This window comes from Mastigoproctus giganteus, chromosome 2, assembly GCF_048544385.1.
Source record: "Mastigoproctus giganteus isolate SK-2022 chromosome 2, ASM4854438v1, whole genome shotgun sequence".
In the NCBI taxonomy this organism is placed as follows: Eukaryota; Metazoa; Arthropoda; class Arachnida; order Uropygi; family Thelyphonidae; genus Mastigoproctus; species Mastigoproctus giganteus.
Genome location: NC_143576.1, coordinates 121109706 through 121134643, shown reverse-complemented (window position 1 = coordinate 121134643; position 24938 = coordinate 121109706). Strand labels below are relative to the sequence as shown.

At 39.1% G+C, this 24938-nt stretch overlaps 1 protein-coding gene across 1 annotated transcript in view; it reads left to right on the top strand.

The window, feature by feature from the left end:
* LOC150089533 (influenza virus NS1A-binding protein homolog) overlaps nucleotides 1–24938 on the top strand; it is a 302567-nt gene that overhangs the window by 192803 nt on the left and 84826 nt on the right. The window contains exon 9 of the mRNA XM_090390017.1: nucleotides 21415–21660. Coding sequence (XP_090246143.1) covers nucleotides 21415–21660 — 246 coding nt within the window. The remainder of the gene's footprint in view (nucleotides 1–21414; nucleotides 21661–24938) is intronic.

Below are 24938 nucleotides of genomic sequence, written 5' to 3'. Positions count from 1 at the left end.
ATCAAGAAGCAAAAAAAGCGATTGCAATAAACATAGAAAACGAACCTTCTTATGCTCAAGTTATCACAACCAAAAAAACCCTGGAAATGAAACTTCCCAATTCAAAATGCTTTGGAACACAAACGGATGTTATAATTCCCCCAAGAGAATCAATCTCAGAATGGGCTTGTGAATTTTACAAATCTTCACCACCACAAAAAAGCAACAAGGAAAAATGGTCAATACTCCTCTATCTTTTCCCCTGAATGACGCATAAAGTATAAGAAGAAAAGTAAACAAAGAAAGGAAAAGTAATTCAGAAACAAAGATAACAGAACAAATGGATATTGAGATAGGAAATCCCAGAGAGGACCCCATCCTTAATTTTTGTTGAAGAAGAAGAAGAAATGGATACAGGTAGACCCTATTTTCCAAAAAAAAGACAAAACCAAAGCAGAAAAAGAAAAAAAATAGCTCCAAGGAACCAATCTGAGGGATCATCTAAACCCAAATGACAGATACACTAATTCAATGGAACTGTTGAGGCTTCCACACAAACATTAATGATATTATAGATCTCATTACTCAATATCATCCCATCAAGGAAAAGTATCTTTTCATCTTCCTCGTTTATTCATTCAACTGCTGTTTTCTGAAACAACCTTCCTTCATACGTATTTCCTGAAAATTATAGTCTACAGAAGTTCAAGTCTAATGTCAACAAATATCTTCTTTCATCTTCTCAACCTCCAACCCAAACTGCCTACAAGAAACATATTTAAAAAATATTTTAAACATATTTAAAATTACAGGACACCAGTACAGTTAAAAACTGTACCATATACAGAAAGGATCACATATTGGAATCAGGTGGAATAACTCAAGGAGGAGTCAAAATATTAGTTAATAGACATGTACCATCCCAAGAAATACCATTGAAGACCCACTCAGAAGCAGTTTTAGTCTAGCAATAGGCTTCAATATTATCATACCCTCAATATAGCTACCTGCTAGTTAAGGATTCTCCTTGAAAGATTTTGAAGGGCTGATTGTTCAATTGCCATCTTCATTTTGAAATCATTTTAGGTGACTTCAATGGGCATCACTCACTATGGGGAGATCCCAAGATAGATCAGAAGGGTAAACAAATCAAGAAAATAATAGTCGAGAAGAACCTCATGATTTTGAATGACAGCACACACTTCATATATTTTCTCAGATGGAAATATATGATGCATACTGGTAAACTTTCAGGATACTAATGAAATTAGATTGCAACATTATTAAACAAGAATCAGTATAAGCAGCAGTGACTTACGTCACAGACAGCATTCTTCAAGCAGCTGAAACAGTAATAACCAAAATGCATGCTAATATTAGAATGTATCCAAAACCATGATGGAACATGGTTGGAAAAATTATTTTTCAAACTAATTTGAAAGCTAAAAAAGAGAGAAATAGAGCCTGGAACCTCTTTTGCAAAATTCCAACAATGGGTAATCGGATCCAGTTCAAAAGAGCCAGCGCTAAGGACAGGAAAGTACACAAAATCAGCAAAAAAGAAACTTGTATCAAATTTGCATCCATTATAACCAGCTCCACACCAGCTACACATATCTGGAAGAAGATCAGAAAAATGGCAAACAATTCCCAAATAAATCCTCCCCATTACTGAATTGGAAAGAACAGTTGGTCACAAATCCCTTAGATATTGTCAATGTGCTTGGGAAAATTTTTCCAATACATCCTAATCGTGCATGCTTGACTGCTTTCAAAACTTACAAGAATGAGGCCGAAAAAACGAACCTGAACTTTTCCACTAATCACTGAGAACAATACAACTTGCTGCTCACAGTAGCAGAACTAAAACAAACTCTGCTACAGACAAAACACTGCAATTGGCCTTGACAAAATGCATTATGCAATGATACAACAATTAGATGAACAATCTCAATTAGTCCTATTAGATTTATTCAACAAGATATACCTCGAAAATACTTTTCCAGACAAGTGGCATCACACAATAATACTAGTTTTCCCAAAAGGATCTATCAGATTCACAGAATTATCACCCTATAGCTTTGACTTGTTGCTTAGGCAAGCTGAGAAAATGGTAAATAATAGAGTAACATGGTACCTAGAAAATATTAACCTTTTCAATCCAGCACAATATGGCTTTCAGAAAAATCACTTTATCTTAGATGTACTTATACAACTGGAAAACCAGGTAAAAAATGCTTTTCTCAGAAAACAACATCGAGTCATGGTTAATTTTGATACCGAAAAAAGCATATGATACCACGTAGTGCTATGGTATACTTAGAGGATTACATCAACTTGGCTTAGAGGACACCTATCTCTATACATATGCAACTTTCTTAAGAATCGAACTTTCCAAGTTTGAATTAATAATGCACTTTCCCAAACCTTTCTTCAGGAAAGAGTCCCTCAAGGATCTGTACTAAGTACCACACTTTTTTGCAATACATTTCAGCACAATAATAGAACAAATACCAAACAACATATTCGCAACTGTTTGTGCTGATGGTTTCAGCATTTCTTATCAAGCACAAAATATGAGGACAATAGAACAACAATTAAAAGTAGCCATAAACAAAGTCATAAAGTGGACAGAAAGAAATGGATATAGCATTTCTGTGAAAAAGACTGTATGTATACACTTTTGCAGAAAAAGGAATCTCCATCCTGATTGAGAACTGAGGCTGAAAGGACAGATCATTCCAGTCAAAAATAGTGTCAGTTTCTTAGGACTTGTCTTTGACAATAAATTGACCTTTATGGAGCATATTTGTCACATAAGAGTCCAATATCTGAAGAAAATGAATATCTTAGTCCTATCCACTGTATCCTGGGAGTAGATACAATAATGCTACTATGATTATATCAGTTACTCAGCAAGTTATGGGCCCCAGTTTGACTCAGCAAGACCTAGTCATTACTGCACACTCTGGATAGCCCTTGGGGATTTTCATACTTCACCTGTGCAGAGCCTGTATACTGAGGACCATGAACCTTCTTTGCAAATCAGAAGACATCAATTACTTTTTTATGCAACTGAAATAAAATCCCTTCCACAATGCCGCCTACAGAAATTACGTACATGCGACTTCCACTTTTGGAGCAAGCAAACACTTTCTCATACAAATTTGTATAAACTATCAGCACGCTGCTTACATGTCATAGTTTTCAGATCATTGCTTTCTATATGCAGATGGCTCAAAAACAGAATCTCATGTGGGAGTGGCAGTTCACTTTTCAGACACCACATTGGCCCAAAAACTCCCAAAAGGCTGCAGATTTATACTGCAGAAATGAAAGCCATTATGTTAGCACTAAATCAAATTCAACATTCAAGTTACTAAAACAGCATCATTTTCACTGACTCCCTTAGCTCCATGATGTCTATACAAATCAGTTCTAATAAACATCCACTACGATAGCAAATTTGATACAGAGTATCAAATCTCCTTGAACAAGGTCATAACATTAGATTTTGCTGGATCCCAAGTCATATCAGAATATATGGTAATGAACAAGCAGACAAAACTGCAAAAGAAGTTAACAGCAACATTTCTACACCAGTACACATTTCTTTCTCAGTCTACAAACAAGTCATTCATTACGGTAGGATATATCACTGGCAACAGCAATAACAACTCCCTAACCAATAACAAATTGCATTGAATTAAAAGTTTACTCCAACCATGGAAGTCCAGCATACAATATAACAGACATGATGAAATAATACTTGCAAGGTCAAGAATAGTACACACTCATTTCAGCGACTCATCTCTTGCAAGGAGAGGATCCCCCCCCCCCCAGAGCATGTTCTAATTACTTGTCCAGCTTTTGCAATTGAGTACCAAAACTGCTTCAAAGAGATAACCAAACATTGCTTTCCTCACTCTCAAAACTATATTGGAAGACAGGAAAAATATAGTAGATGGTTTTATGATTTTCAGTTCCTCAAGGAAATTAATTACTCTAATCAAATATGAAATCAAATATTATCTCTGCAGAAAATTATAATCACTCCATGACTCTTGGAAATTATTCTCAGCAAAATAAGAATATGAACAAAATTGTTGGCTAAAACCCTTCCTGGTGCATTTTAGCCATAGTAGCTCTTTCTCCAAGAATTCTTAAATCAATCAATCCTCACAGGTGCCTGTTTTCCTGACATTGTAATTTTCAGAAGTCATTTTTGGTAAGAGTACCTTTCTGTGTTCTTGACTAATCTTGTTCTCTGCATCCCAACTTCCAACAGTTCCCCATCTTCATAAGATGAGGCTTCCAGACCTGTATGCAGAACTCAGTGTGGCCTAACCATTGTCTTATACAACAGGATAATCGCCTCTTTATCCCTACTGACAAAATTCCTGTATGTCAGCGGTGGTAAACCTCCAGCCTACGAATGTGCATAATTCAACCCGCGGTCATTTTCAAAATATATATATAATAAAGTGCCGAAGAATATATATCATCAAATTATGTTTTTTGGTAATTTTTATTATATTTGCTGTTATTAAATTATTTTTAACATTTTGACTTCAAGACATCTAATGAATCATTTGAATTTGTGCCCTATATCATGACTCAAGCGGGAAGTGTTGGCAAACAGTAAGCAGGCATAGGTTTGCACACAGTCAATAGTGGTTTCCAGACTCAGCTCTGCAGAATGTGATTGTAGTGCAAGTGTATCATTCGTTTCAATGGCAAATGTCAGTGAATAATTGACGGATAAAAGTAAATAATTTGGAGATTTACCATTTTATTTTTATGAAGGTATTATTGAAACTTATCGCAATGCATAATTGAAAATCTAAGATTATTAAGGTTTTATAAGATCTTTGAAATTATAATAATTTTTGATTAAAATTTTTTATAATTGTATTTATGTAATTTTATCTTGAATTTGTATTTCGTTTTTCTTATTAATAAAATTAATTATATGTACGAGTACGCATAAATATTACAATAAATAACGTACGTAAAACTGTTTCTGGCAATTTCTTCATTGTACACCATTTTAATAAGCTTAAAAATAATGCTAAAAATTGTGAAAAGCTAAAAAAAATTTGGCCCCCATGTACTTCACAGACATTTTATTTGGCCCGCCATTTAAAAAGATTGTCCACCCCTGCTGTATATCATCAACAAAACCCCATGAGCTGTTTTAGCAGCCTATTTGCACTTCTTAGAGCATTTCATGTCTTACTGCACATTTCTCCTCAGGTCTTTTCTGTTTTCTACTGTCTTAAGTGTTGTACTACATAGTTAGCATGCTATTTTGAGGTTACTGTTACCCATGTGCAGTACCATGCATTTACCAATATTAAAATTCATTGGTAAAATGCAATAGTGAAATTTAATTTTCAGAAATATTTTAAAGTCCACAATGTGGACTTTAAAATACAGGTAGTTCTGGACTTTATGAGTTAATTGGTTTTTAGCATGCGCTCTTAGTGTGGGAATTCATTTCCCGTAGATGTAATGTTAAAAGCAGGGGTGACATTCTCAACAATAAAATTAGAGTACAGTAATGTTAACTAAAGGTCAACAAAACAATAGTTTATGCCTAAGCAATGATTTGTTTATCCAAAGAAATGAAAACATAGCCTTAAAATCAAACAAATTATAATAATAAAGAAATTATTTTTGTCATGCAAATGTTAAAGAATGTTTATTTTTCATCATCATCAGTTGATGATGATGAAGAATAATGAGATCACTTTTTCTTATGATCTCATATTTTGTTTCCAATGTTATTCCTCTTCACTGTTTCTTTTTATTAATATCACTCTCTGTAGTATTACTTCGTTTTGACATACTGTATAGTATTAATAAGGGGAATAAATATGAAATAAGATGAGACAGTGAAAATGAAGAGCAACATGACCACTCTTTACTCTTTGTAATGCCAGTGTGGTAACTGCTTTATGTTATGTGAGTCAGTGAGACACTCTCATCTGCCTAAACGAACGTACAGTAGTGAGTGTGGCTTGAAATGCTGCATTTATGAATGTTTAGCAATTAATGTTCATATTTTCAATTAGCAATTAATGTTCATATTTGTTGATACTTGAAAAAAAAGAACTCATAAAGGGGAAACTGCCTGTACTTCTACTTTTCTCCTGTTTTTTGTGGAAAAAAACTCCTAGTTTTCTGCTTGTTTTGACAAAAAAAAAATCCTGTGTTCCTCCTTTTCGAAATTCAGAAGTTAGCCATTGTATGTTATTCTTGTATGAAATCCTTTGTTCTGCCATAAACTGTTATCCTTTATTCAAGCCACAGTTATCTCCAAATTGTTCTGGATAAGAATAAAGCATATCAGAACTGGCTTACATCCATTCTGGTCCTATCCAACCTATCCTTTTTGCACCAATTGGTGATGCTACCTCACATCTGTGCTGCAAGTAATTATAAAAGGTAAACTGCAGCCATTATCAACCCACTGCAGGATGGAAGCCTCCTCAACAATTCATGTTGAGGGAAATGGACCATAATCTGCCACGCTGGTCCATTGCGGGTTGGCAGATCAACCGTATTTAGCAGTCAGGGGCTTGAACCCCGGTCTACTCAAGGAGCGTGTGCTACTACACTCCCGCTCCTGACCACTGGGCTACGGAAACCCTTTGCAATCTGAGTTTACAAAAACCAAATTCTCTGAAATTCAGATCTAGAGGTTTATGAGATTGAAATCAAGTGATGACAAATAGATGTGAAGGATATTATGGCAACAGAAAATTAGTAGCAGATTTTTTTTTTTTTTTGGCATTACATAAAAAAAAATTTTTTTTTTTTTTTTTAAATCTGATTTGATTTTTAACATAAATTTCATGCCAAAGTTGGACAAAGAAATTAAAATAAGAACAACTTAATATTTAAAAGTACATCCATGCTAAGTTAATTTTTTTCAATTTTCAAAACTTTACAATGATAGTTGCACTAAGAGCTCCTTGCTTTCACGAAACTCGCTTCTGCGAGCATGTATATTAGCATTAGCACTAGTAGAGGCATTTGATGCAAGAAAGCAAGCTTATGCAGCATCAGCCAAAAAAAAAACCCACTTCCACTTCACCCCTCTGTTCGTTCAAAATTCGCATAAAATCCACTGTTTGCTTGATGTTTGCAGAGCAATCGGGTACGGGACATGATACTGCCAAGGGGGATGTCTTTGTGTGTGCGCGATGCAAGGAGTGTATCGATATCAGGCAACAACTCGGCATTCTTGTGGGCCTATATGAGAGCTTGAAGGACAGGGTGGATGCCCTCGAAGAAACTAAATTGAGGGGCCCATCAAGCTCTCAGCTGCCCACATCAACGCCAGAGCTTGCACTTGGGCATCGCGTGACACAGAGACAACCCCCAAGGCAGAATGCGCTGGTCCCGAAGGAACTAGTAGTTGTTGTTGACTCTATTGTCAGGGAAACGGGGAACATGCTTTGTAAAAAAGATAGGTGGAACAGGACCAGGGTATGTCTGCCAGGGGCAAACGTTGATGACGTTGTAGAGCGAATATCATCTTTTAAGGGCACAAAAGGTGATATAGTTGTACACGTTGGCACTAATAATATTAAGAGTAGGAGACCGGCAGAATTACTTAACAAGTACAGGTCACTGTTGAACAAAAGCCGAGAATTAGGGTTGAATTTGAAAGTGTCTGCAATTCTGCCCAGACACGATAGGAGGGAGTATATGATGAGAGCCTTGTCGATCAATTCGGCCCTGGAAAGATTGTGCAAGGCTCAAGGGGTAGAATTTTTTTCAGCCTGGACTGTACTTGTTAACAGGAGAGATTGCTTCTACAGGGATGGCATACACTTAAATAGAAAGGGTGCAAGAATATTTGCTGATGCTATCGAGGCAGTGTTAGGTGGGTCGGAAAACTGCTAGCTTGGGGGGAGACAAAGACCAATAGATTGACAGTAGCCACTGGCAGAGGTGAAAGAGATTCTTGCACTGCTTCTATTAGAATGAGCAGAAGCCTGAAAAACAAGATGCATGGTATTTCAGAGACTGCTGGGAGCCATTGCGGTACAAGTAAACACATGGGTTGTGTTAGGGTAGCTAAGAATAGAAACAGGTGCAGGTATACTTGCGTGTACACCAATGCTAGGAGTTTAGTAAATAAATTTGATGAATTTGAGGTATTGCTCAAAACATCAAAGGCAGATATTGTTGGGATATCAGAGACGTGGTGTCACACAGATGTAAGGGATGCAGAACTGCAATTTGGGGAGTACAACGTCTACAGAAAGGATAGACAGGATAGGAAGGGGTTATGCTATTAGTTAAGAAACACATAAAAACCAAGGAAGTGAAGCCAGTCGACATCGCTGGACAGTGCAGTGTTGAGTCAGTTTGGTGTGACATAAGCATTGGAAGATCAAAATTGAGAGTAGGAGTGTGCTATAGGCCTAATGACTCTGATGAGTATAATAAGGAACTGTACAGGGAAATAGAGTGGGCCAGTAAATCAGAGAGTCTTATAATGGGAGATTTTAATTTCCCAGATATTGACTGGAATTTGAGGGCTGGTTACTCACACACTAGCAGGGCTTTTGTTGATTTATTGGATGATTGTTTTCTACATCAGCATGTTCGGGAGGCAACTAGAGGGAGTAATACTCTTGATTTGATTATCAGCAGTGATTCTTCATGCATTAAGAATCTGCAGATAAATGAACCACTAGGTGGCAGTGATCACAGTGTGCTGAAGTGGGATTTACTCAAAGAGGTAACTACCATTAGGGGTAAAGGGAAGGGTTATTGCTTCCGTAAAGGCGACTACGATGGACTGAGACAGTATTTAAATTCTATACAGTGGGACCAACTGATGATGTTACCAACAGCAAATTCAAAATGGGAAGCATTCAAAGAACTTATCTTGGAAGCTACTACGCTTTACATACCAACTAAGAAATATTGTTCAAGGTTTAGGCCAAAATGGATGTCAGATGAACTAATGAGGCATATGGCAGAGAAGAAAAATGCATGGGATACTTACAAATTAACACATGACACAGAAGCCTATGATAGATACAAGTTGATATGCAACCAAGTTACAAAGGAGGTTAGGCAGGCGAAGGCAGATTACGAGAAATCCTTGGCAAGGGATGCAAAGAAAAACAGCAAAGAGTTCTTTACTTATGTAAACTCTAGAAGGAAGGGGATGAATCAGATTGGTCCACTTGATATTGATGGGTCAACTGTTGATGATCCTGCTCAGGTAGCTAACAAACTAAATGAATATTTTGCATCGACATTCACACATGAGGAGTTATTCAGCAAGGGGAATGCCAGAGGTGTATTCAACTCTAGCAGTAAGCTACAGAATCTTGAAATAACTGGGAGTAAAGTGGAGGAGAAACTGTTGAAGATAAACACAAGAAAGGCACCTGGGGTGGATGGGATCTATCCAGTTATATTAAAGGAGGCAGCAAAGGAAGTAAGCAAACCCTTAGCCATAGTTATGAGAGCTTCCTTGGACTCAGGGGAGGTATACCCATGGACTGGAAATGTGCAAATGTGACCCCAATTCACAAAGGAGGATCAAAGGCTGACACAAGTAATTATAGACCTGTGAGCTTACTTCTGTTCCAGGAAAATTAATGGAGGCACTGGTTAAAGAAGCACTGCAGGATCATTTAGACAAGACTTCAGTTATAGCTCAGACACAGCATGGTTTTGTTAAGGGGAAGTCTTGCCTGACCAACTTGATTGGATACTATGATGCAGTCACAAAAGAGCTGGATGCAGGGAATAACTTTGATATTATATACTTGGATCTTAGAAAGGCTTTTGATACTGTTGCACATGGAAGACTGCTACACAAATTGGAGCAGTGTGACATTGGAGGCAAATTGCTGCTATGGATAAAGGGGTGGTTGCGGGGGAAAAGACAGAGAGTGGTAATCAATGGACACTGCTCATCGTGGACTGATGTTATTAGTGGAGTCCCTCAGGGCTCAGTGTTGGGTCCATTGTTGTTTTCTGTATTTATAAATGCTATTGATGATGGTATATCAAGCTTAATGTCCAAGTTTGCAGATGATACAAAGGTTGGCAGGGTTGTCAAGGACACTACTGACACTATGCTGCTGCAACAGGATCTGGAAAGGTTGAGCAGATGGGCTGAGAGGTGGCAAATGAAGTTTAACATTGACAAATGTAAAGTACTACACATGGGAAACAGCAACCCCAGAGCAACGTATCAACTCTGTGGTACTACACAGACAGTGGTAGATAATGAAAGGGACTTGGGGGTGGTTGTGCAGGCAGATATGAAGTTCTCTGAGCAGCGCAGACGGGCTGCAAGAGTAGGTCATGGAGTATTGTCAATGATATACAGGAATTTTTCCAGCAGGGATAAGGAGGTGATTGTTCCATTGTATAAGGCAATGGTCAGGCCACACCTAGAGTACTGTATACAGGTCTGGAGGCCTCATTTCAAGAAGGATGTAGAGCTGCTGGAACGAGTACAGAGAAGGGCAACAAGATTAGTGAATGGAACAAAGGGTATTCTCTTACGAAGAAAGGCTTAAGTTTTGCAAATTACAGTGTCTGGAGACTAGGCACCAGCGAGGTGATCTGATAGAGGTGTATAAAGCCTTGAATGGTTTAAGCATGCTCAATGCTGATGGGATTCTTCCTCTAGCTCAGAAAAATCACCTGAGAGGGCATAAATTCAAATTGAGGAAAGACAGATGTAGGATAGACGTGCGGAAATTTGCCTTTAGCCAGCGGGTGGTTGGTTGGTGGAACAGACTGCCATCCCTTGTGGTGGAGGTTGATAGCCTAAATAAATTTAAGGCTCAGCTGGACAGGTATTTTGAACGAACAGAGGGGTGAAGTGGAAGTGGGTTTTTTTTTTTGGCTGATGCTGCATAAGCTTGCTTTCTTGCATCAAATGCCTCTACTAATGCTAATGCTAAAATACCTGTCCAGCTGAGCCTTAAACTTATTTAGGCTATCAACCTCCACTACAAGGGATGGAAGTCTGTTCCACCAACCAACCACCCGCTGGCTAAAGGCAAATTTCCACACGTCTATCCTACATCTGTCTTTCCTCAATTTGAATTTATGCCCTCTCAGGTGATTATTCTGAGCTAGAGGAAGAATCCCATCAGCATTGAGCATGCTCAAACCATTCAAGGCTTTATATGCCTCTATCAGATCACCTCGCTGGTGCCTAGTCTCCAGACACTGTAATTTGCAAAACTTAAACCTTTCTTCGTAAGAGCACCCCTTTGTTCCAATTGACTAATCTTGTTGCCCTTCTCTGTACTCGTTCCAGCAGCTCCACATCCTTCTTGAAATGAGGCCTCCAGACCTGTATACAGTACTCTAGGTGTGGCCTGACCATTGCCTTGTACAAGGGAATAATCACCTCCTTATCCCTGCTGGAAAAATTCCTGTATATCATTGACAATACTCCATGAGCTACTCTTGCAGCCCTTCTGCACTGCTCAGATTACTTCATATCTGCCTGCACAACCACCCCCAAGTCCCTTTCATACTCTACCACTGTCAGTGTAGTACCACAGAGTTGATACGTTGCTCTGGGATTGCTGTTTCCCATGTGTAGTACTTTACATTTGTCAATGTTAAACTTCATTTGCCACCTCTCAGCCCATCTGCTCAACCTTTCCAGATCCTGTTGCTGCAGCATAGTGTCAGTAGTGTCCTTGACAACCCTGCCAACCTTTGTATCGTCTGCAAACTTGGACATTAAGCTTGATATACCATCATCAATATCATTTATAAATACAGAAAACAATAATGGACCCAACACTGAGCCCTGAGGGACTCCACTAATAACATTAGTCCACGATGAGCAGTGTCCATTGATTACCACTCTCTGTCTTCTCCCCCTCAACCACCCCTTTATCCATAGCAGCAATTTGCCTCCAGTGTCACACTGCTCCAATTTGTGTAGCAGTCTTCCACGTGCAACAGTATCAAAAGCCTTTCTAAGATCCAAGTATATAATATCAAAGCTATTCCCTGCATCCAGTTCTTTTGTGACTGCATCATAGTATCCAATCAAATTGGTCAGGCAAGACTTCCCCTTAACAAAACAATGCTGTGTCCGAGCTATAACTGAAGTCTTCTCTAAATGATCCTGCAGTGCTTCTTTAACCAGTGCCTCCATTAATTTTCCTGGAACAGAAGTTAAGCTCACTGGTCTATAATTACTTGTGTCAGCCTTTGATCCTCCTTTGTGAATTGGGGTCACATTTGCACATTTCCAGTCTATGGGTACCTCCCCTGAGTCCAAGGAAGCTCTCATAATTATGGCTAAGGGTTTGCTTACTTCCTTTGCTGCCTCCTTTAATATAACTGGTTAGATCCCATCCACCCCGGGTGCCTTTCTTGTGTTTATCTTCAACAGTTTCTCCTCCACTTTACTCCCAGTTATTTCAAGATTCTGTAGTATACTGCTAGAGTTGAATACACCTCTGGCATTCCCCTCACTGAATAACTCCTCATGTGTGAATATCGATGCAAAATATTCATTTAGTTTGTTAGCTACCTGAGCAGGATCATCAACAGTTGACCCATCAATATCAAGTGGACCAATCTGATTCATCCCCTTCCTTCTAGAGTTTACATAAGTAAAGAATTCTTTGCTGTTTTTATTTGCATCCCTTGCCAAAGATTTCTCGTAATCTGCCTTCGCCTGCCTAACCTCCTTTGTAACTTGGTTACAGATCAACTTGTACCTATCATAGGCTTCTGTGTTATGTGTTAATTTGTATGTATCCCATGCATGTTTCTTCTCTGCCATATGCCTCATCAGTTCATCTGACATCCATTTAGGCCTAAACCTTGAACAATATTTCTTGGTTGGTATGTAAAGCGTAGTAGCTTCCAAGATAAGTTCTTTGAATGCTTCCCATTTTGCATTTGCTGTTGGTAACATCATCAGTTGGTCCCACTGTATAGAATTTAAATACTGTCTCAGTCCATCGTAGTCGCCTTTACGGAAGCAATAACCCTTCCCTTTACCCCTAATGGTAGTTACCTCTTTGAGTAAATCCCACTTCAGCACACTGTGATCACTGCCACCTAGTGGTTCATTTATCTTCAGATTCTTAATGCTTGAAGAATCACTGCTGATAATCAAACAAGAGTATTACTTCCTCTAGTTGCCTCCCGAACATGCTGATGTAGAAAACAATCATCCACAAAAGCCCTGCTAGTGTGTGAGTGACCAGCCCCCAAATTCCAGTCAATATCAGGGAAATTAAAATCTCCCATTATAAGACTCTCTGATTTACTGGCCCACTCTATTTCCCTGTACAGTTTCTTATTATACTCATCAGAGTCATTAGGCCTATAGCACACTCCTACTCTCAATTTTGATCTCCCAATGCTTATGTCACACCAAACTGACTCAACACTGCACTGTCTAGCGATGTCGACTGGCTTCACTTCCTTGGTTTTTATGTGTTTCTTAACTAATAGCATAACCCCTCCCCCCTTCCTATCCTGTCTATCCTTTCTGTAGACTTTGGCCCCGAGTGCCAAGCGTTTCTAGTGATCAGGCGATATCTCTGCGATTATAAAGCGATTTCTAAAGTGATAGTGATACATATTTATATAGTTTAAAGAAAATTCTCTATTGTACATATATATATAGTTGCTGAAAAGTACCAGCACAAAGAATCCTAAGAAAGGAAAGACACCTTTCTTTTATTTATTTCCTAGTTCTACTAACTACTAATCAACTTCCACTTGGTCACTAGGTGGCACCGCTCCTGCCTCCCCGTGGCGGGGCCGGAAACCTGGGAGGAAAAGCTCTCACTCCCAGGGCTAAAAGGAGCAAACATGAATGATCCAAATATCACAACCACAGATCCCAAAGATCCGTCTCCTTTGAGTCGGAAAAATGAGGATAATGAGACAAACATTACCAAAAGACAAAAAAAGGACATAACATCGCTTCATGCACCTACCTTTCTAGTCCTTCATTCAACATCAGAACAGCCATTGGGAAAACTGTCGCCATTTGTAATCCAAAAATGCCTAGAAAGTGTAGCTGGAACACCAAAAAATGTCAAGAGACTGAATTCAGGCGACATTTTAGTCGAGACAGCCAGTGCCAAACATGCAGAAAGACTTCTTCAGATGAGAACTTTTGGAGGGATCCCAGTAGCAGTCTCTCCCCATAACAGCCTAAATACATCAAAAGGAGTAATTTCTGAATGGGACCTTATTAGTGTCTCAGAAGAAGAAATTAAAAATGAGCTAGAAGATCAAGGTGTCATTGCTGTGAGAAGGATTAATGTAACTAGAGATGGTATACTTACTCCAACCAGAAATTTGATACTGACCTTTAACACTCCCAAACCACCTAGATCGGTAAAGGCCGGGTATCTAAATTGTAACATCAGACCATACATTCCGAATCCTCTCCGCTGCTTTAAATGCCAAAAGTATGGTCATTCACAAATGGCATGCCGTGGAGTTCATATCTGTTCCAACTGTGGATCTCAAGATCATACCAATCAGAACTGTCCAGCCGAGCAACCGAAATGTCGAAATTGTAAGGGGGATCATTCCGCCTATTCTAAGAACTGCGAATTCTGGAAAAGAGAAAAGCAGATTCAACGATATAAAGTAGAACACTCAGTCACATACCAAGAAGCTAAGAGAACTGTACTCCCGACTATTTTAAACAGACCTTCCTATGCACAGGTCATAAAGAATCGGCGTACAATAGAGACGCAAACAGATTTCACGATTCCCCCAAAGAAGTCTATTTCGGATTGGGCACGAGGTCTACTTATCACATCCCAGCCAAAACAAAAAGAGAAAGTCACAAACACACCACTATCTGTACCTCCAAATACAAAACACTCAGAAACAAAAGCCACAGAAAAACGTAATATCATAAGCCAGAAGCCAACGGAACAAATGGATACAGAATTGACCAATCAAGCAGAGGAATCAGTACTAGAGATTTTTGCGGAAGAAGAGATGGATACCGGCAAACCATATTTTCCAAAGGAAAAACATAAACTTGAAAAGCTTAAAACAACAGCTAAGAAACAGTCTGACACTTTCTCCAAAACCAAATAATGGGGATTATAATCCAATGGAACTGCAGAGGTTTCCGCAATAATATACATGATATATATGATCTGATTGCACAGCATACCCCGCTGTGTCTTTGCCTGCAAGAAACATATCTCAGACCTCAAGACTCTCCCACAGTAAAGAGCTATATCACATACCGTAAAGACAGAGTAACAGGCGGCACGACCCATGGTGGTGTGGCAATTTTGGTAAATTCGCATATTCCTTCCCAAGTTCTTCCACTAAACACAATCCTTGAGGCGGTTGCAGTACGCATAGCCATTAAATCTCTCATAACCATTATAACAATTTACGTTCCCCCAAACCAAGAATTACAACAACAAGACTTGGAAGATATATTAACTCAGTTACCTCCACCCTTCTGTATACTGGGAGACCTCAACGGACACAGTCCTATGTGGGGAAACACAGCCGTAGACCGGAGAGGAAAACAGATCGAAAAATGGATAGAACAGAATGACTTAACCCTGTTGAATGATGGCACACATACACATACACGCATCTTCCATCGGGAAACAGCACAGCTATCGACCTATCATTATGCTCTCCAACATTATTTCCAATACTTGATTGGTCTGTACACAGAGATCCTCTCAGCAGCGATCACTATCCAATAATCATTTCCATGATATCAGGAACCACATGTCAGTCACGTAGAAATCCCAAATGGAAAGTAAATGAAGCGGATTGGGAAAAGTATAAATCCATTGTAAAATTAGATGCAGATATTATCAAGCAAAAACCGTTAGATGCAGCAGTACAATATGTAACAAATAAACTAATCCAAGCTGCTGAGCAGGCTATTCCAAAAACATCATCACACCTTCCAACACATCCAAAACCATGGTGGAATGAAGAATGTTCACACGCTAAAAGAGAGAGAAATAAAACCTGGAATAATTTCCGAAGATGTCCCACTACAGAGAACCTAGTAATATTCAAAAAGGCACGAGCGCGAGCCAGGTATGTTAGGAGAGCCAGTAGCAAAGCATCCTGGATAAAATTTGCATCCACTTTAACAAGTTCCACACCATCTCAAACTGTCTGGAATAAAATCAGCAAAATGAATGGCAGATACCAGATTAATCCACCTCCAATCCTAAACTGGAATGGACAAATCACCGCACAGCCTTCAGAAATAGCCAATGCACTGGGCGAAACCTTTGCCAAAATATCAGCAACCACATCATATACTCCTAATTTTCAAATATACAAGGCAAAAATAGAAAAACACAAACTGAATTTTTCCACAAGAAATGACGAACAGTACAACCTTCCGTTAACTTTCCATGAATTAAGAACAGCTCTGTCGCAGACAAAGCAAAGCGCTGTAGGACCAGACCAAATTCACTACATGATGATAAAGGAACTTGACCACCAATCCCAAATGGCACTACTTGAACTGTTCAACAAAATCTTTCTAGAAAACCAGTTTCCAGATAGTTGGCATCACGCAATAATTCTGGCCTTCCCAAAACCGGGAAAGGATCTTTCTAATCCACGCAACTACCGTCCAATTGCTTTAACAAGTTGCCTAGGCAAAGTTATGGAAAAAATCATCAACGCTCGTTTAATGTGGTATTTGAACAGTAATAATCTTCTCGACTCAGCACAGCATGGTTTCAGGAAAAATCGCTCAACACTAGACTTACTTATAAAATTAGAAAACAGTATACGGAATGCCTTCATCCGAAAGGAACATCACGTCATGATCTGCTTTGATATAGAAAAGGCTTACGATACGGCATGGCGTTATGGAATCCTTCAAAACCTATACCTCCTTGGTTTACGTGGACATCTTCCTATATATATCCAAAATTTCTTGCAACACAGGACATTAGGCTGCAGACAATCCTTTCAAAGGTTTTCATCCAAGAAGAAGGAGTGCCTCAAGGATCTGTGCTTAGCACGACCCTGTTCGCTATTAAAATAAATACAATAACCGAGCAAATTCCAAGAATCATTGACGCAGCTTTATACGTTGACGATTTCAGCATTTCATATCACTCTCAGAATATGCGAAGTATAGAACGGCAGCTACAAGGAACAGTAAACAAAATAAGCAAATGGGCTCAAACAAATGGCTTCCGGTTTTCCACACAAAAAACTGCGTGCATACACTTCTGTAGAAAACGTAACCTACACCCTGATCCTGAATTGAAACTTGACGGACATATTATCCCAGTAGTACCAAGCATAAGATTTTTAGGACTTCTTTTGGATAAGAAACTAACATTCCTTGATCACATTAAACAACTCCGGCTTTCTTGCTTAAAGAAATTAAACATTCTCAAAGTTCTTTCCGCAACAACTTGGGGAGCAGATCGACGTACACTTCTCAAACTTTATCGATCTATAGTTTGTGCCAAACTAGATTATGGAGCAGCTGTTTACGACTCGGCTAAACCAAGTGCTTTGAGATGGTTAGACCCCATACACCACAGTGCACTCCGTATAGCACTTGGCGCTTTTCGAACTTCACCTATACCAAGCCTTTATGCAGAAGCCCATGAACCTTCATTGGAGCTTAGACGACAGAACTTGTTATTGCACTATGCCGTCAAGATAAAATCTGTCAGTGATCATCCAAATAGAGATTTTCTGTTTTCATATAACTGGGAAAACATATACCAAGCCCATCCACGGATGAATCGACCTGCCAACATCCGTCTGAAAGATTTACTGCTAAGCCGAGAGCTTGATTATGACAACGTGGCTACTGCAATTGCACAGACCATTCCACCATGGTGCATAGTTCAACCCATATATGATATGTATTTTCAAACCTGGGGGAAAAACACTCTATCCAGAAAAAACTACCAGCAGTTATATGCAGCATACAAAGAACAATATCCACATCACACTTTCATATATACAGATGGGTCTAAATCAGAGACTTGTGTAGGAGCTGCAATTCATTTTGAGGATCGTACCTTCATCCAACAACTCCCAAAAGAATGCAGTATTTTTACTGCTGAATTACAAGCCATTTCAATGGCTATAAACCACATCAAACATAAACAGATAGCAAACAGCATTATTTTCACGGACTCACTTAGCTCTGTTACTGCCTTGCAGAACGCAAATACCAAAGGACATCCAATCCTACAACATATCCAATTTTCAGTATCAAAGGTATTACAAAGAAATCACAATATCAGATTCTGCTGGATCCCAGGCCACACAGGAATAACTGGAAACGAAAGAGCAGACAAAGCAGCAAAAGAAGCTTCCACATCTGATTATGCCTTTCATACAATGCCATATACAGATTACAAATCCTTGATCCACCAAAGCAGTATAAAACAATGGCAAAAACACTGGCTAGATCAGACTAACAACAAACTTCGCCTAATAAAAGAAACACTTCGACCATGGTCTACTAGCTTCCGATCGAATAGACAGGAAGAAGTGATCCTCGCTCGACTGCGAATCGGGCATACACATATGACTCACTGTTACCTACTCAGAGGTGAAGACCCCCCTCAATGCCAAAACTGTCAAGTTCCGCTGACTATACATCACTTCATGGTGAACTGTCCAAAATTTCATATAGAACGTCAAAGAGCCTTTCAATCAATAATGAATAACCAAAACAATCTCATGCTTAAAACAATTTTAGATGACCGGCCAAATATAACCGAAGTTTTCTCCTTCCTTAAGTTAACTGGATACTTTCAAAACATATAAAATTAATAGTACACCTTTTATAGAGAAACTACACAATATATATAGCAAAGTCTTGGTTCTGCCATAAACCACAAGTGAAAACATGCTGATATACAAAACTCTCCTACCTAGGCTAGGCGCATTATAGCCTAAGCTGCTCTCTGCCGCCAATAGCTTTCAAATAACAAACAAACAAACTGTAGACGTTGTACTCCCCAAATTCCAGTTCTGCATCCCTTATATCTGTGTGACACCACGTCTCTGATATCCCAACAATATCTGCCTTTGATGTTTTTGAGCAATACCTCAAATTCATCAAATTTATTTACTAAACTCCTAGCATTGGTGTACACGCAAGTATACCTGCACCTGTTTCTATTCTTAGCTACCCTAACACAACCCATGTGTTTACTTGTACCGCAATGGCTCCCAGCAGTCTCTGAAATATTATGCATCTTGTTTTTCAGGCTTCTGCTCATTCTAATAGAAGCAGTGCAAGAATCTCTTTCACCTCTGCCAGTGGCTACTGTCAATCTATTGGTCTTTGTCTCCCCCCAAGCTAGCAGTTTTCCGACCCACCTAACACTGCCTCGATAGCGATCAGCAAATATTCTTGCACCCTTTCTATTTAAGTGTATGCCATCCCTGTAGAAGCAATCTCTCCTGTTAACAAGTACAGTCCAGGCTGAAAAAAATTCTACCCCTTGAGCCTTGCACAATCTTTCCAGGGCCGAATTGATCGACAAGGCTCTCATCATATACTCCCTCCTATCGTGTCTGGGCAGAATTGCAGACACTTTCAAATTCAACCCTAATTCTCGGCTTTTGTTCAACAGTGACCTGTACTTGTTAAGTAATTCTGCCGGTCTCCTACTCTTCAGAAATATGTTCAGAAAAGTTCTCATCAAAAGTTTAATGAACTCTTGTGGAAATTTTTACTTTTTTTTTTTTTTTTTTTTTTTTTTTTTTTTTTTAGGATAGTATATTATATTCCAGTTTAATAAATCTTGAAAGAGCTTAAACCACTGGAATATCCAACTCTAGTTTCTAAAATGCTTACCTTCATGTAGTTCTCTATTGAAGAGAGGAATAATTAGATAACTTTAATCCTTCTGAAGTGTGGTCCTGTTATATTCTATTTCTGAAAACATTTTTCTGCTCCATTCCTATCTTCAACAACTCAGATTATTAAGGGGTCACATGTTTTTAATGGTGATAACATATACATATCACAAGTATTACTTCCTCTGTATTGGTAAGACAAAATTTTCCTGTCTTTTACATTTTTTTCCTGTACAGTTGATAAGCTTATGAATACCATGGAAAATATCTCTCTGTCACACTGTTTTTTTGAGCTAGCATTTTCTAATTCTTCTTCTGTCTTCTAAACTAGACTAAACTCATGCACCAGTTCATTAATATCCATCCATTCTCATTTCAGTCCCAAACTCCAGTGTGACTTATCTTCTTCATTTATCCCTTCTACTTCGATTCTTTGGGACAACCTTCCTTCCCATGGAATTCCTGAAAATTACAATGTACAGAAATTCAAATCCAGCACCAACATGTACCTTCTGTTTTCTGAACTCGTACAATACTAGTATCGTACTTTTCTGTGGGTGAATAGTGGACAATGGCGTGTGCCAACCTCATCGATAGTCATGGTGAACATAGGCCGCCCCACCTTGTGTGAGGTGATAGACGTTAAACTGTGGAACGGCTGACCATAGACTTTAACCAGAGGGTGGCCAGCATGTTTCTGAGACCATGATCCAACAAACCTCCTCCATATGGACTCTCTGAGTAGGGCCAGATCAAGGTACCCATGCTTATTGCCACCCATCACCAATGATGCCTAAAAGTTGCATCTAAATGGAGTCATTGGACCATTGACAACTGGAAAAGAGTTGCTTTTTTCAATGAATCATATTTTATTTCCTGCTGTGCCATGTGGATGGTAGATGGAGGGTACAGCAATAAACTACAGAGAGGAATTATTCCAGTGTCCTGGTCCAAAATAAGCGTTAGTGTTTCTGTATGGGATATGTTTTCTTGGGAATCTCTTGGAGCCTTCATACCCTGGACAGCAATCTGAATACTAAAAACTATCCATCCATTGTGGCTGATTAGGTGTGCCCATTCATGATGACTGTCTGCCTGGATGACATACCAGCACATTACCTGCTGGTGTGTTCCAGCAGGATAATGTGCCCTGTCATGGTGCTGGTATTGTTCAAGAGTGGTTTGCTGATCACAAAAGTGACCATGGCTGCCGAATTCACCAGATGTGAATCCCATAGAACATTTCTGGGATTACATGGAATGACAGACAGTTCTGGCATTTGGATCCTCCACTATGGACTATCTCAGATCTATGGGATGGAATCCTGATAGAATGGTACAACAATACCTCCTTCAACATTTGAAAGTCTTTATGCCATCCATGCTTTGCTGTGTGTGGTGGTGGTATTGGTGGCAAGAGAAGGACATAAAAACTTTTTTAGGTAGGTGATCATAATGTTTTGACTTGACAGCATATATGCCAGTGTGTACATGTACCAGCATATGTAGTTGTATTGAATATTTTAAAACATTGTCATCAGTTTAATCAATTTTTAAAAATACTTTGCTTTCTAGGTGGCTATGATCGAGGGGAGTGCCTGAAGACGGTAGAATCTTATGATCGCATTACCAATAAATGGACCATTCTTAACCCTATGAAGGTTCCTCGTGGTAGGTTTGATATTGCAGTAGTAGATGACAAAGTATATGCAATTGGTGGCTGTGATGGATCAAAAGAGCTTAACTCTGCTGAAGTGATGGACCCCTTCACAATGAAGTGGAAAAGTATGCCTAGCCTGCCTATGGAACATTCAAATTCTGGTTTGTAGAAAACTTCAAAAATAAATTATGTTTGCTTATAATATACTATTGAAATCAAAAAAAAAATCCTTTAGAAAATTAATTATTTTAGCTTTCCCTTTCAGTTCCATGCACATTAACTTGAGATCAGTCATTTGAGTCTCCCATGATTGTTCATGAATATTTTTTCATTGGGGATACCAAAAGATGCCTGAATCATTGTCAAGCCAAAGGGGGGGTGGGGGATCACTCAGATTTCTAGGCAACATGTCTATCAAGTTTTTCTGGTATTCGTGTGTGTTTAATTGAATTTTTTCTGGTGTATGTTATCTCTCTATACATTAAAAAAAGTTTTCTTCCTGGCGATATTTATTCAAGCCATTGGGAGAAAAGGGATGTGGGTAATGTACAAGTAGGTTGGGCGATTATGTTCACTACAAATGCACAGATAAATAATTACATAGGTGATTGCCTGATTAGATTTCGATCAGTGCATTATAATGTTAGTATATTAGTATAAATATGAGAGGGCTGTAGAAAGATTTGATCTACTCTGTCATACCTCTACATTTTACATAGGACAAAATGGGAAATAAATGGCATCGACGTAAAAATATGTGTAAAATGGTTGCTTGGTTGAATAGCATCTCACCGCAAGTTGTCGAGAGGTTTCATTTGAAGTTATTGTTATGTGAAGCAAAACATCTAAGGTGTTTCAAAGATGTGAGAACTGTGAACGGAATAGTGTACGAGACTTTTCAAGAAACCGCTTGAGCACTAGGTGTAAGCAAATCGGTCGATCTTGTGAAGGAAACTCTTTCCGAAGCAGCTTCAGTAATGATGCCGAGCAGGTTGACATTTTTTTGTATATTTAATATTGGCTGGGGGTTGGCGAGCAAAGTAAGCAGAGGGCAGAGCCCACTAGTTTATTTATTATTTTATTTATCTTTTCTTTTTTTTTTTTCAAATACATGCATACAGTAGTATGCTATGCACATTCATGTATTATTTTGTATATCAGATGGAAGCAACCCTTAAGCATTGTATCTGCTCAATATATAGTTCTCTGCTGTGAAAAATAAGTTTCAGCAGGTGTAATGGGTTCACTTATAAATGGTCAGTGGTTATTTATTCTAATTGTTTTCCTTTAAAATATTTTTTTTGAAATATGCAGCATGCCTGGGGATTGATTTCTTTTCTATGAGAGTTTTTTTTTTCTCCAAAGTATTGGATATCAGACACACTGCAGGGAGAGGGAGGTTAATGTGCTATTGCACTCTACTTTATTTTTTGCACTTGTGGTTGTTGTTGTTTTGGTTTTTAGGAGCATTAGCAACTAAGGCCATATTGCTCCAGTGATATGTGGTGGTCCTTTCTTTACCTTCCGCATCCTCCGTATTTGGTGGTCACGGGCTCGAACCCTGTTCTAATCAAGAATTGTGTGCTACGCACTGCTGCTCCTGCCCACCTGGCTATGGAGGTGCCTTGCACTTGTGGACAGCTGCCTAACAATGATAGCATTTTATAGCAGCAGTTTGTGTTAAAATTGTGACAGCCTGACTCATTCTTTCACGAAGCAGGGAGGGGATATACTCTGCCCTCTCAGAAGTAATGACACACAAATAATTCAGAATATGACCTGAATTTATTTAAAAAAATAGTAATAATGATAAATAATTCCCGACTAGGCCACTTCTGACTGTAATGACATCAGTACGTTGTGGAAAGTTTTCCACTAATATTTAGTATATAATTTGTGGAATGCTACTTCATTTCAACTTCAAAGCAGCAGTAAGTTTCAGCGTTACAATGGGGGCTCTAGAATGTTTATGACATTATCCCATGTGTCCACAACTCATGCTTTGTGACGTTGGGTGTTATCATGTTGGTTGGTATGAACCAATTCTAAAATTGTCACAGTGCAGAATACACAGCATTATCCATCACATGGAGGATAGGTCATAGCATTTATAATTCCATGTTGGGTGACCATTAGATCGAGACTGTATCACATGAAACATCCCCACATCATACAAATGTTTTGTCCCATCTGTGCAAATTTGATGGGACAACACATTCTTGTTGGAAATACTTGCCAAATCAAAGCACGTCTATCTGACCGGAAGCATATATACTGTGGCACATCATTCCACATTGCTTTCTATTGACTTGCAGTCCAGCTTTGATGCTCCTGCACTTGTCATCTGGCACTCTCCATCAGATTTAGTAATCAGTAGCTTATGCTGTAGTTCTGCTGTAGAAACTCATGCATTTCCCTGAGTTGTGGAAGTTTCTAGGATTACTGGTGGGCGCTTGCACCTTCAAAGGAAATGTCTGTAAGGATAGGTGGTGTGATGGGGGAAGTTTTCTCATGACTCATTGGCTACTGTCAGTAAGGATTTTGTGCCCACCTCTTCATTCCTTTCTATAGGATTTCCTCCATTTTGTACCATACATATAAGATTAAAATTCAAAAATGCTTCACCTAGGAATCAAAAGTACCCATATTAAAGTGAAGTAGTGTGTGTGTTTGGCTGTCATAAATAACATTTATCAGTTTTCTGACATGGATTGAATATCATCAATCCTAACTACAGGGTCTTGTTAAAATGGAAAGCTGGAAAAATGTTGATGAGTAGGATGCCATCAGCATTTAGTACTGATTTAAACACTTCAGTTAGTATTGTATTGTGTGTGCAAGGTGAGATGAATACCATCTTGTCCAAATTGGCTAACTGTTCCACCCACACTGGGAAGTCCTGTATCAAAACTGCCATTTAATCAAGTAATGCTTGAGTATGTAACTCAAACAAGCCTTACGTTAAATCTTTTTTACTTTTGCCAATGTAACAAAGATATCCATTCGCCCTCCTGCACCTTGTAGTTCAGCTGAAGTGTGACCTCTAAGCCCCTCAGTGTGGGCACCTGTATAGTGAGGGGACCTCCCAGTAATGCTGCTGCTCGTCCTGCAGTTTAGCGTCAGTGGGATCCAACACCCACAGCGCCAAGGGCATTGGACCCCAGGCTAACACCATAGGAATCCGATGTGTTTGCCATGTGCTGAGACTTGAGAAATTCGGAAAGGGGGATTGTGGTGGTTGAGGGGCCCCCCCAGCTTCCACACACTGCTTTGGCCCCTGCTTTGACAAGACAGGCAGGCCTGGATGGCCCAGCTAGGATCGATCTGCCTGCAAGGGTCAACTGTGTCAGTGCCATGCCCCTACCCTCTTGATTCGAGGGACAGGGTTCAGACTGGCGGTGGTGCATGGGTAGCCTGGCACTCCACTTCCAAGTGCATT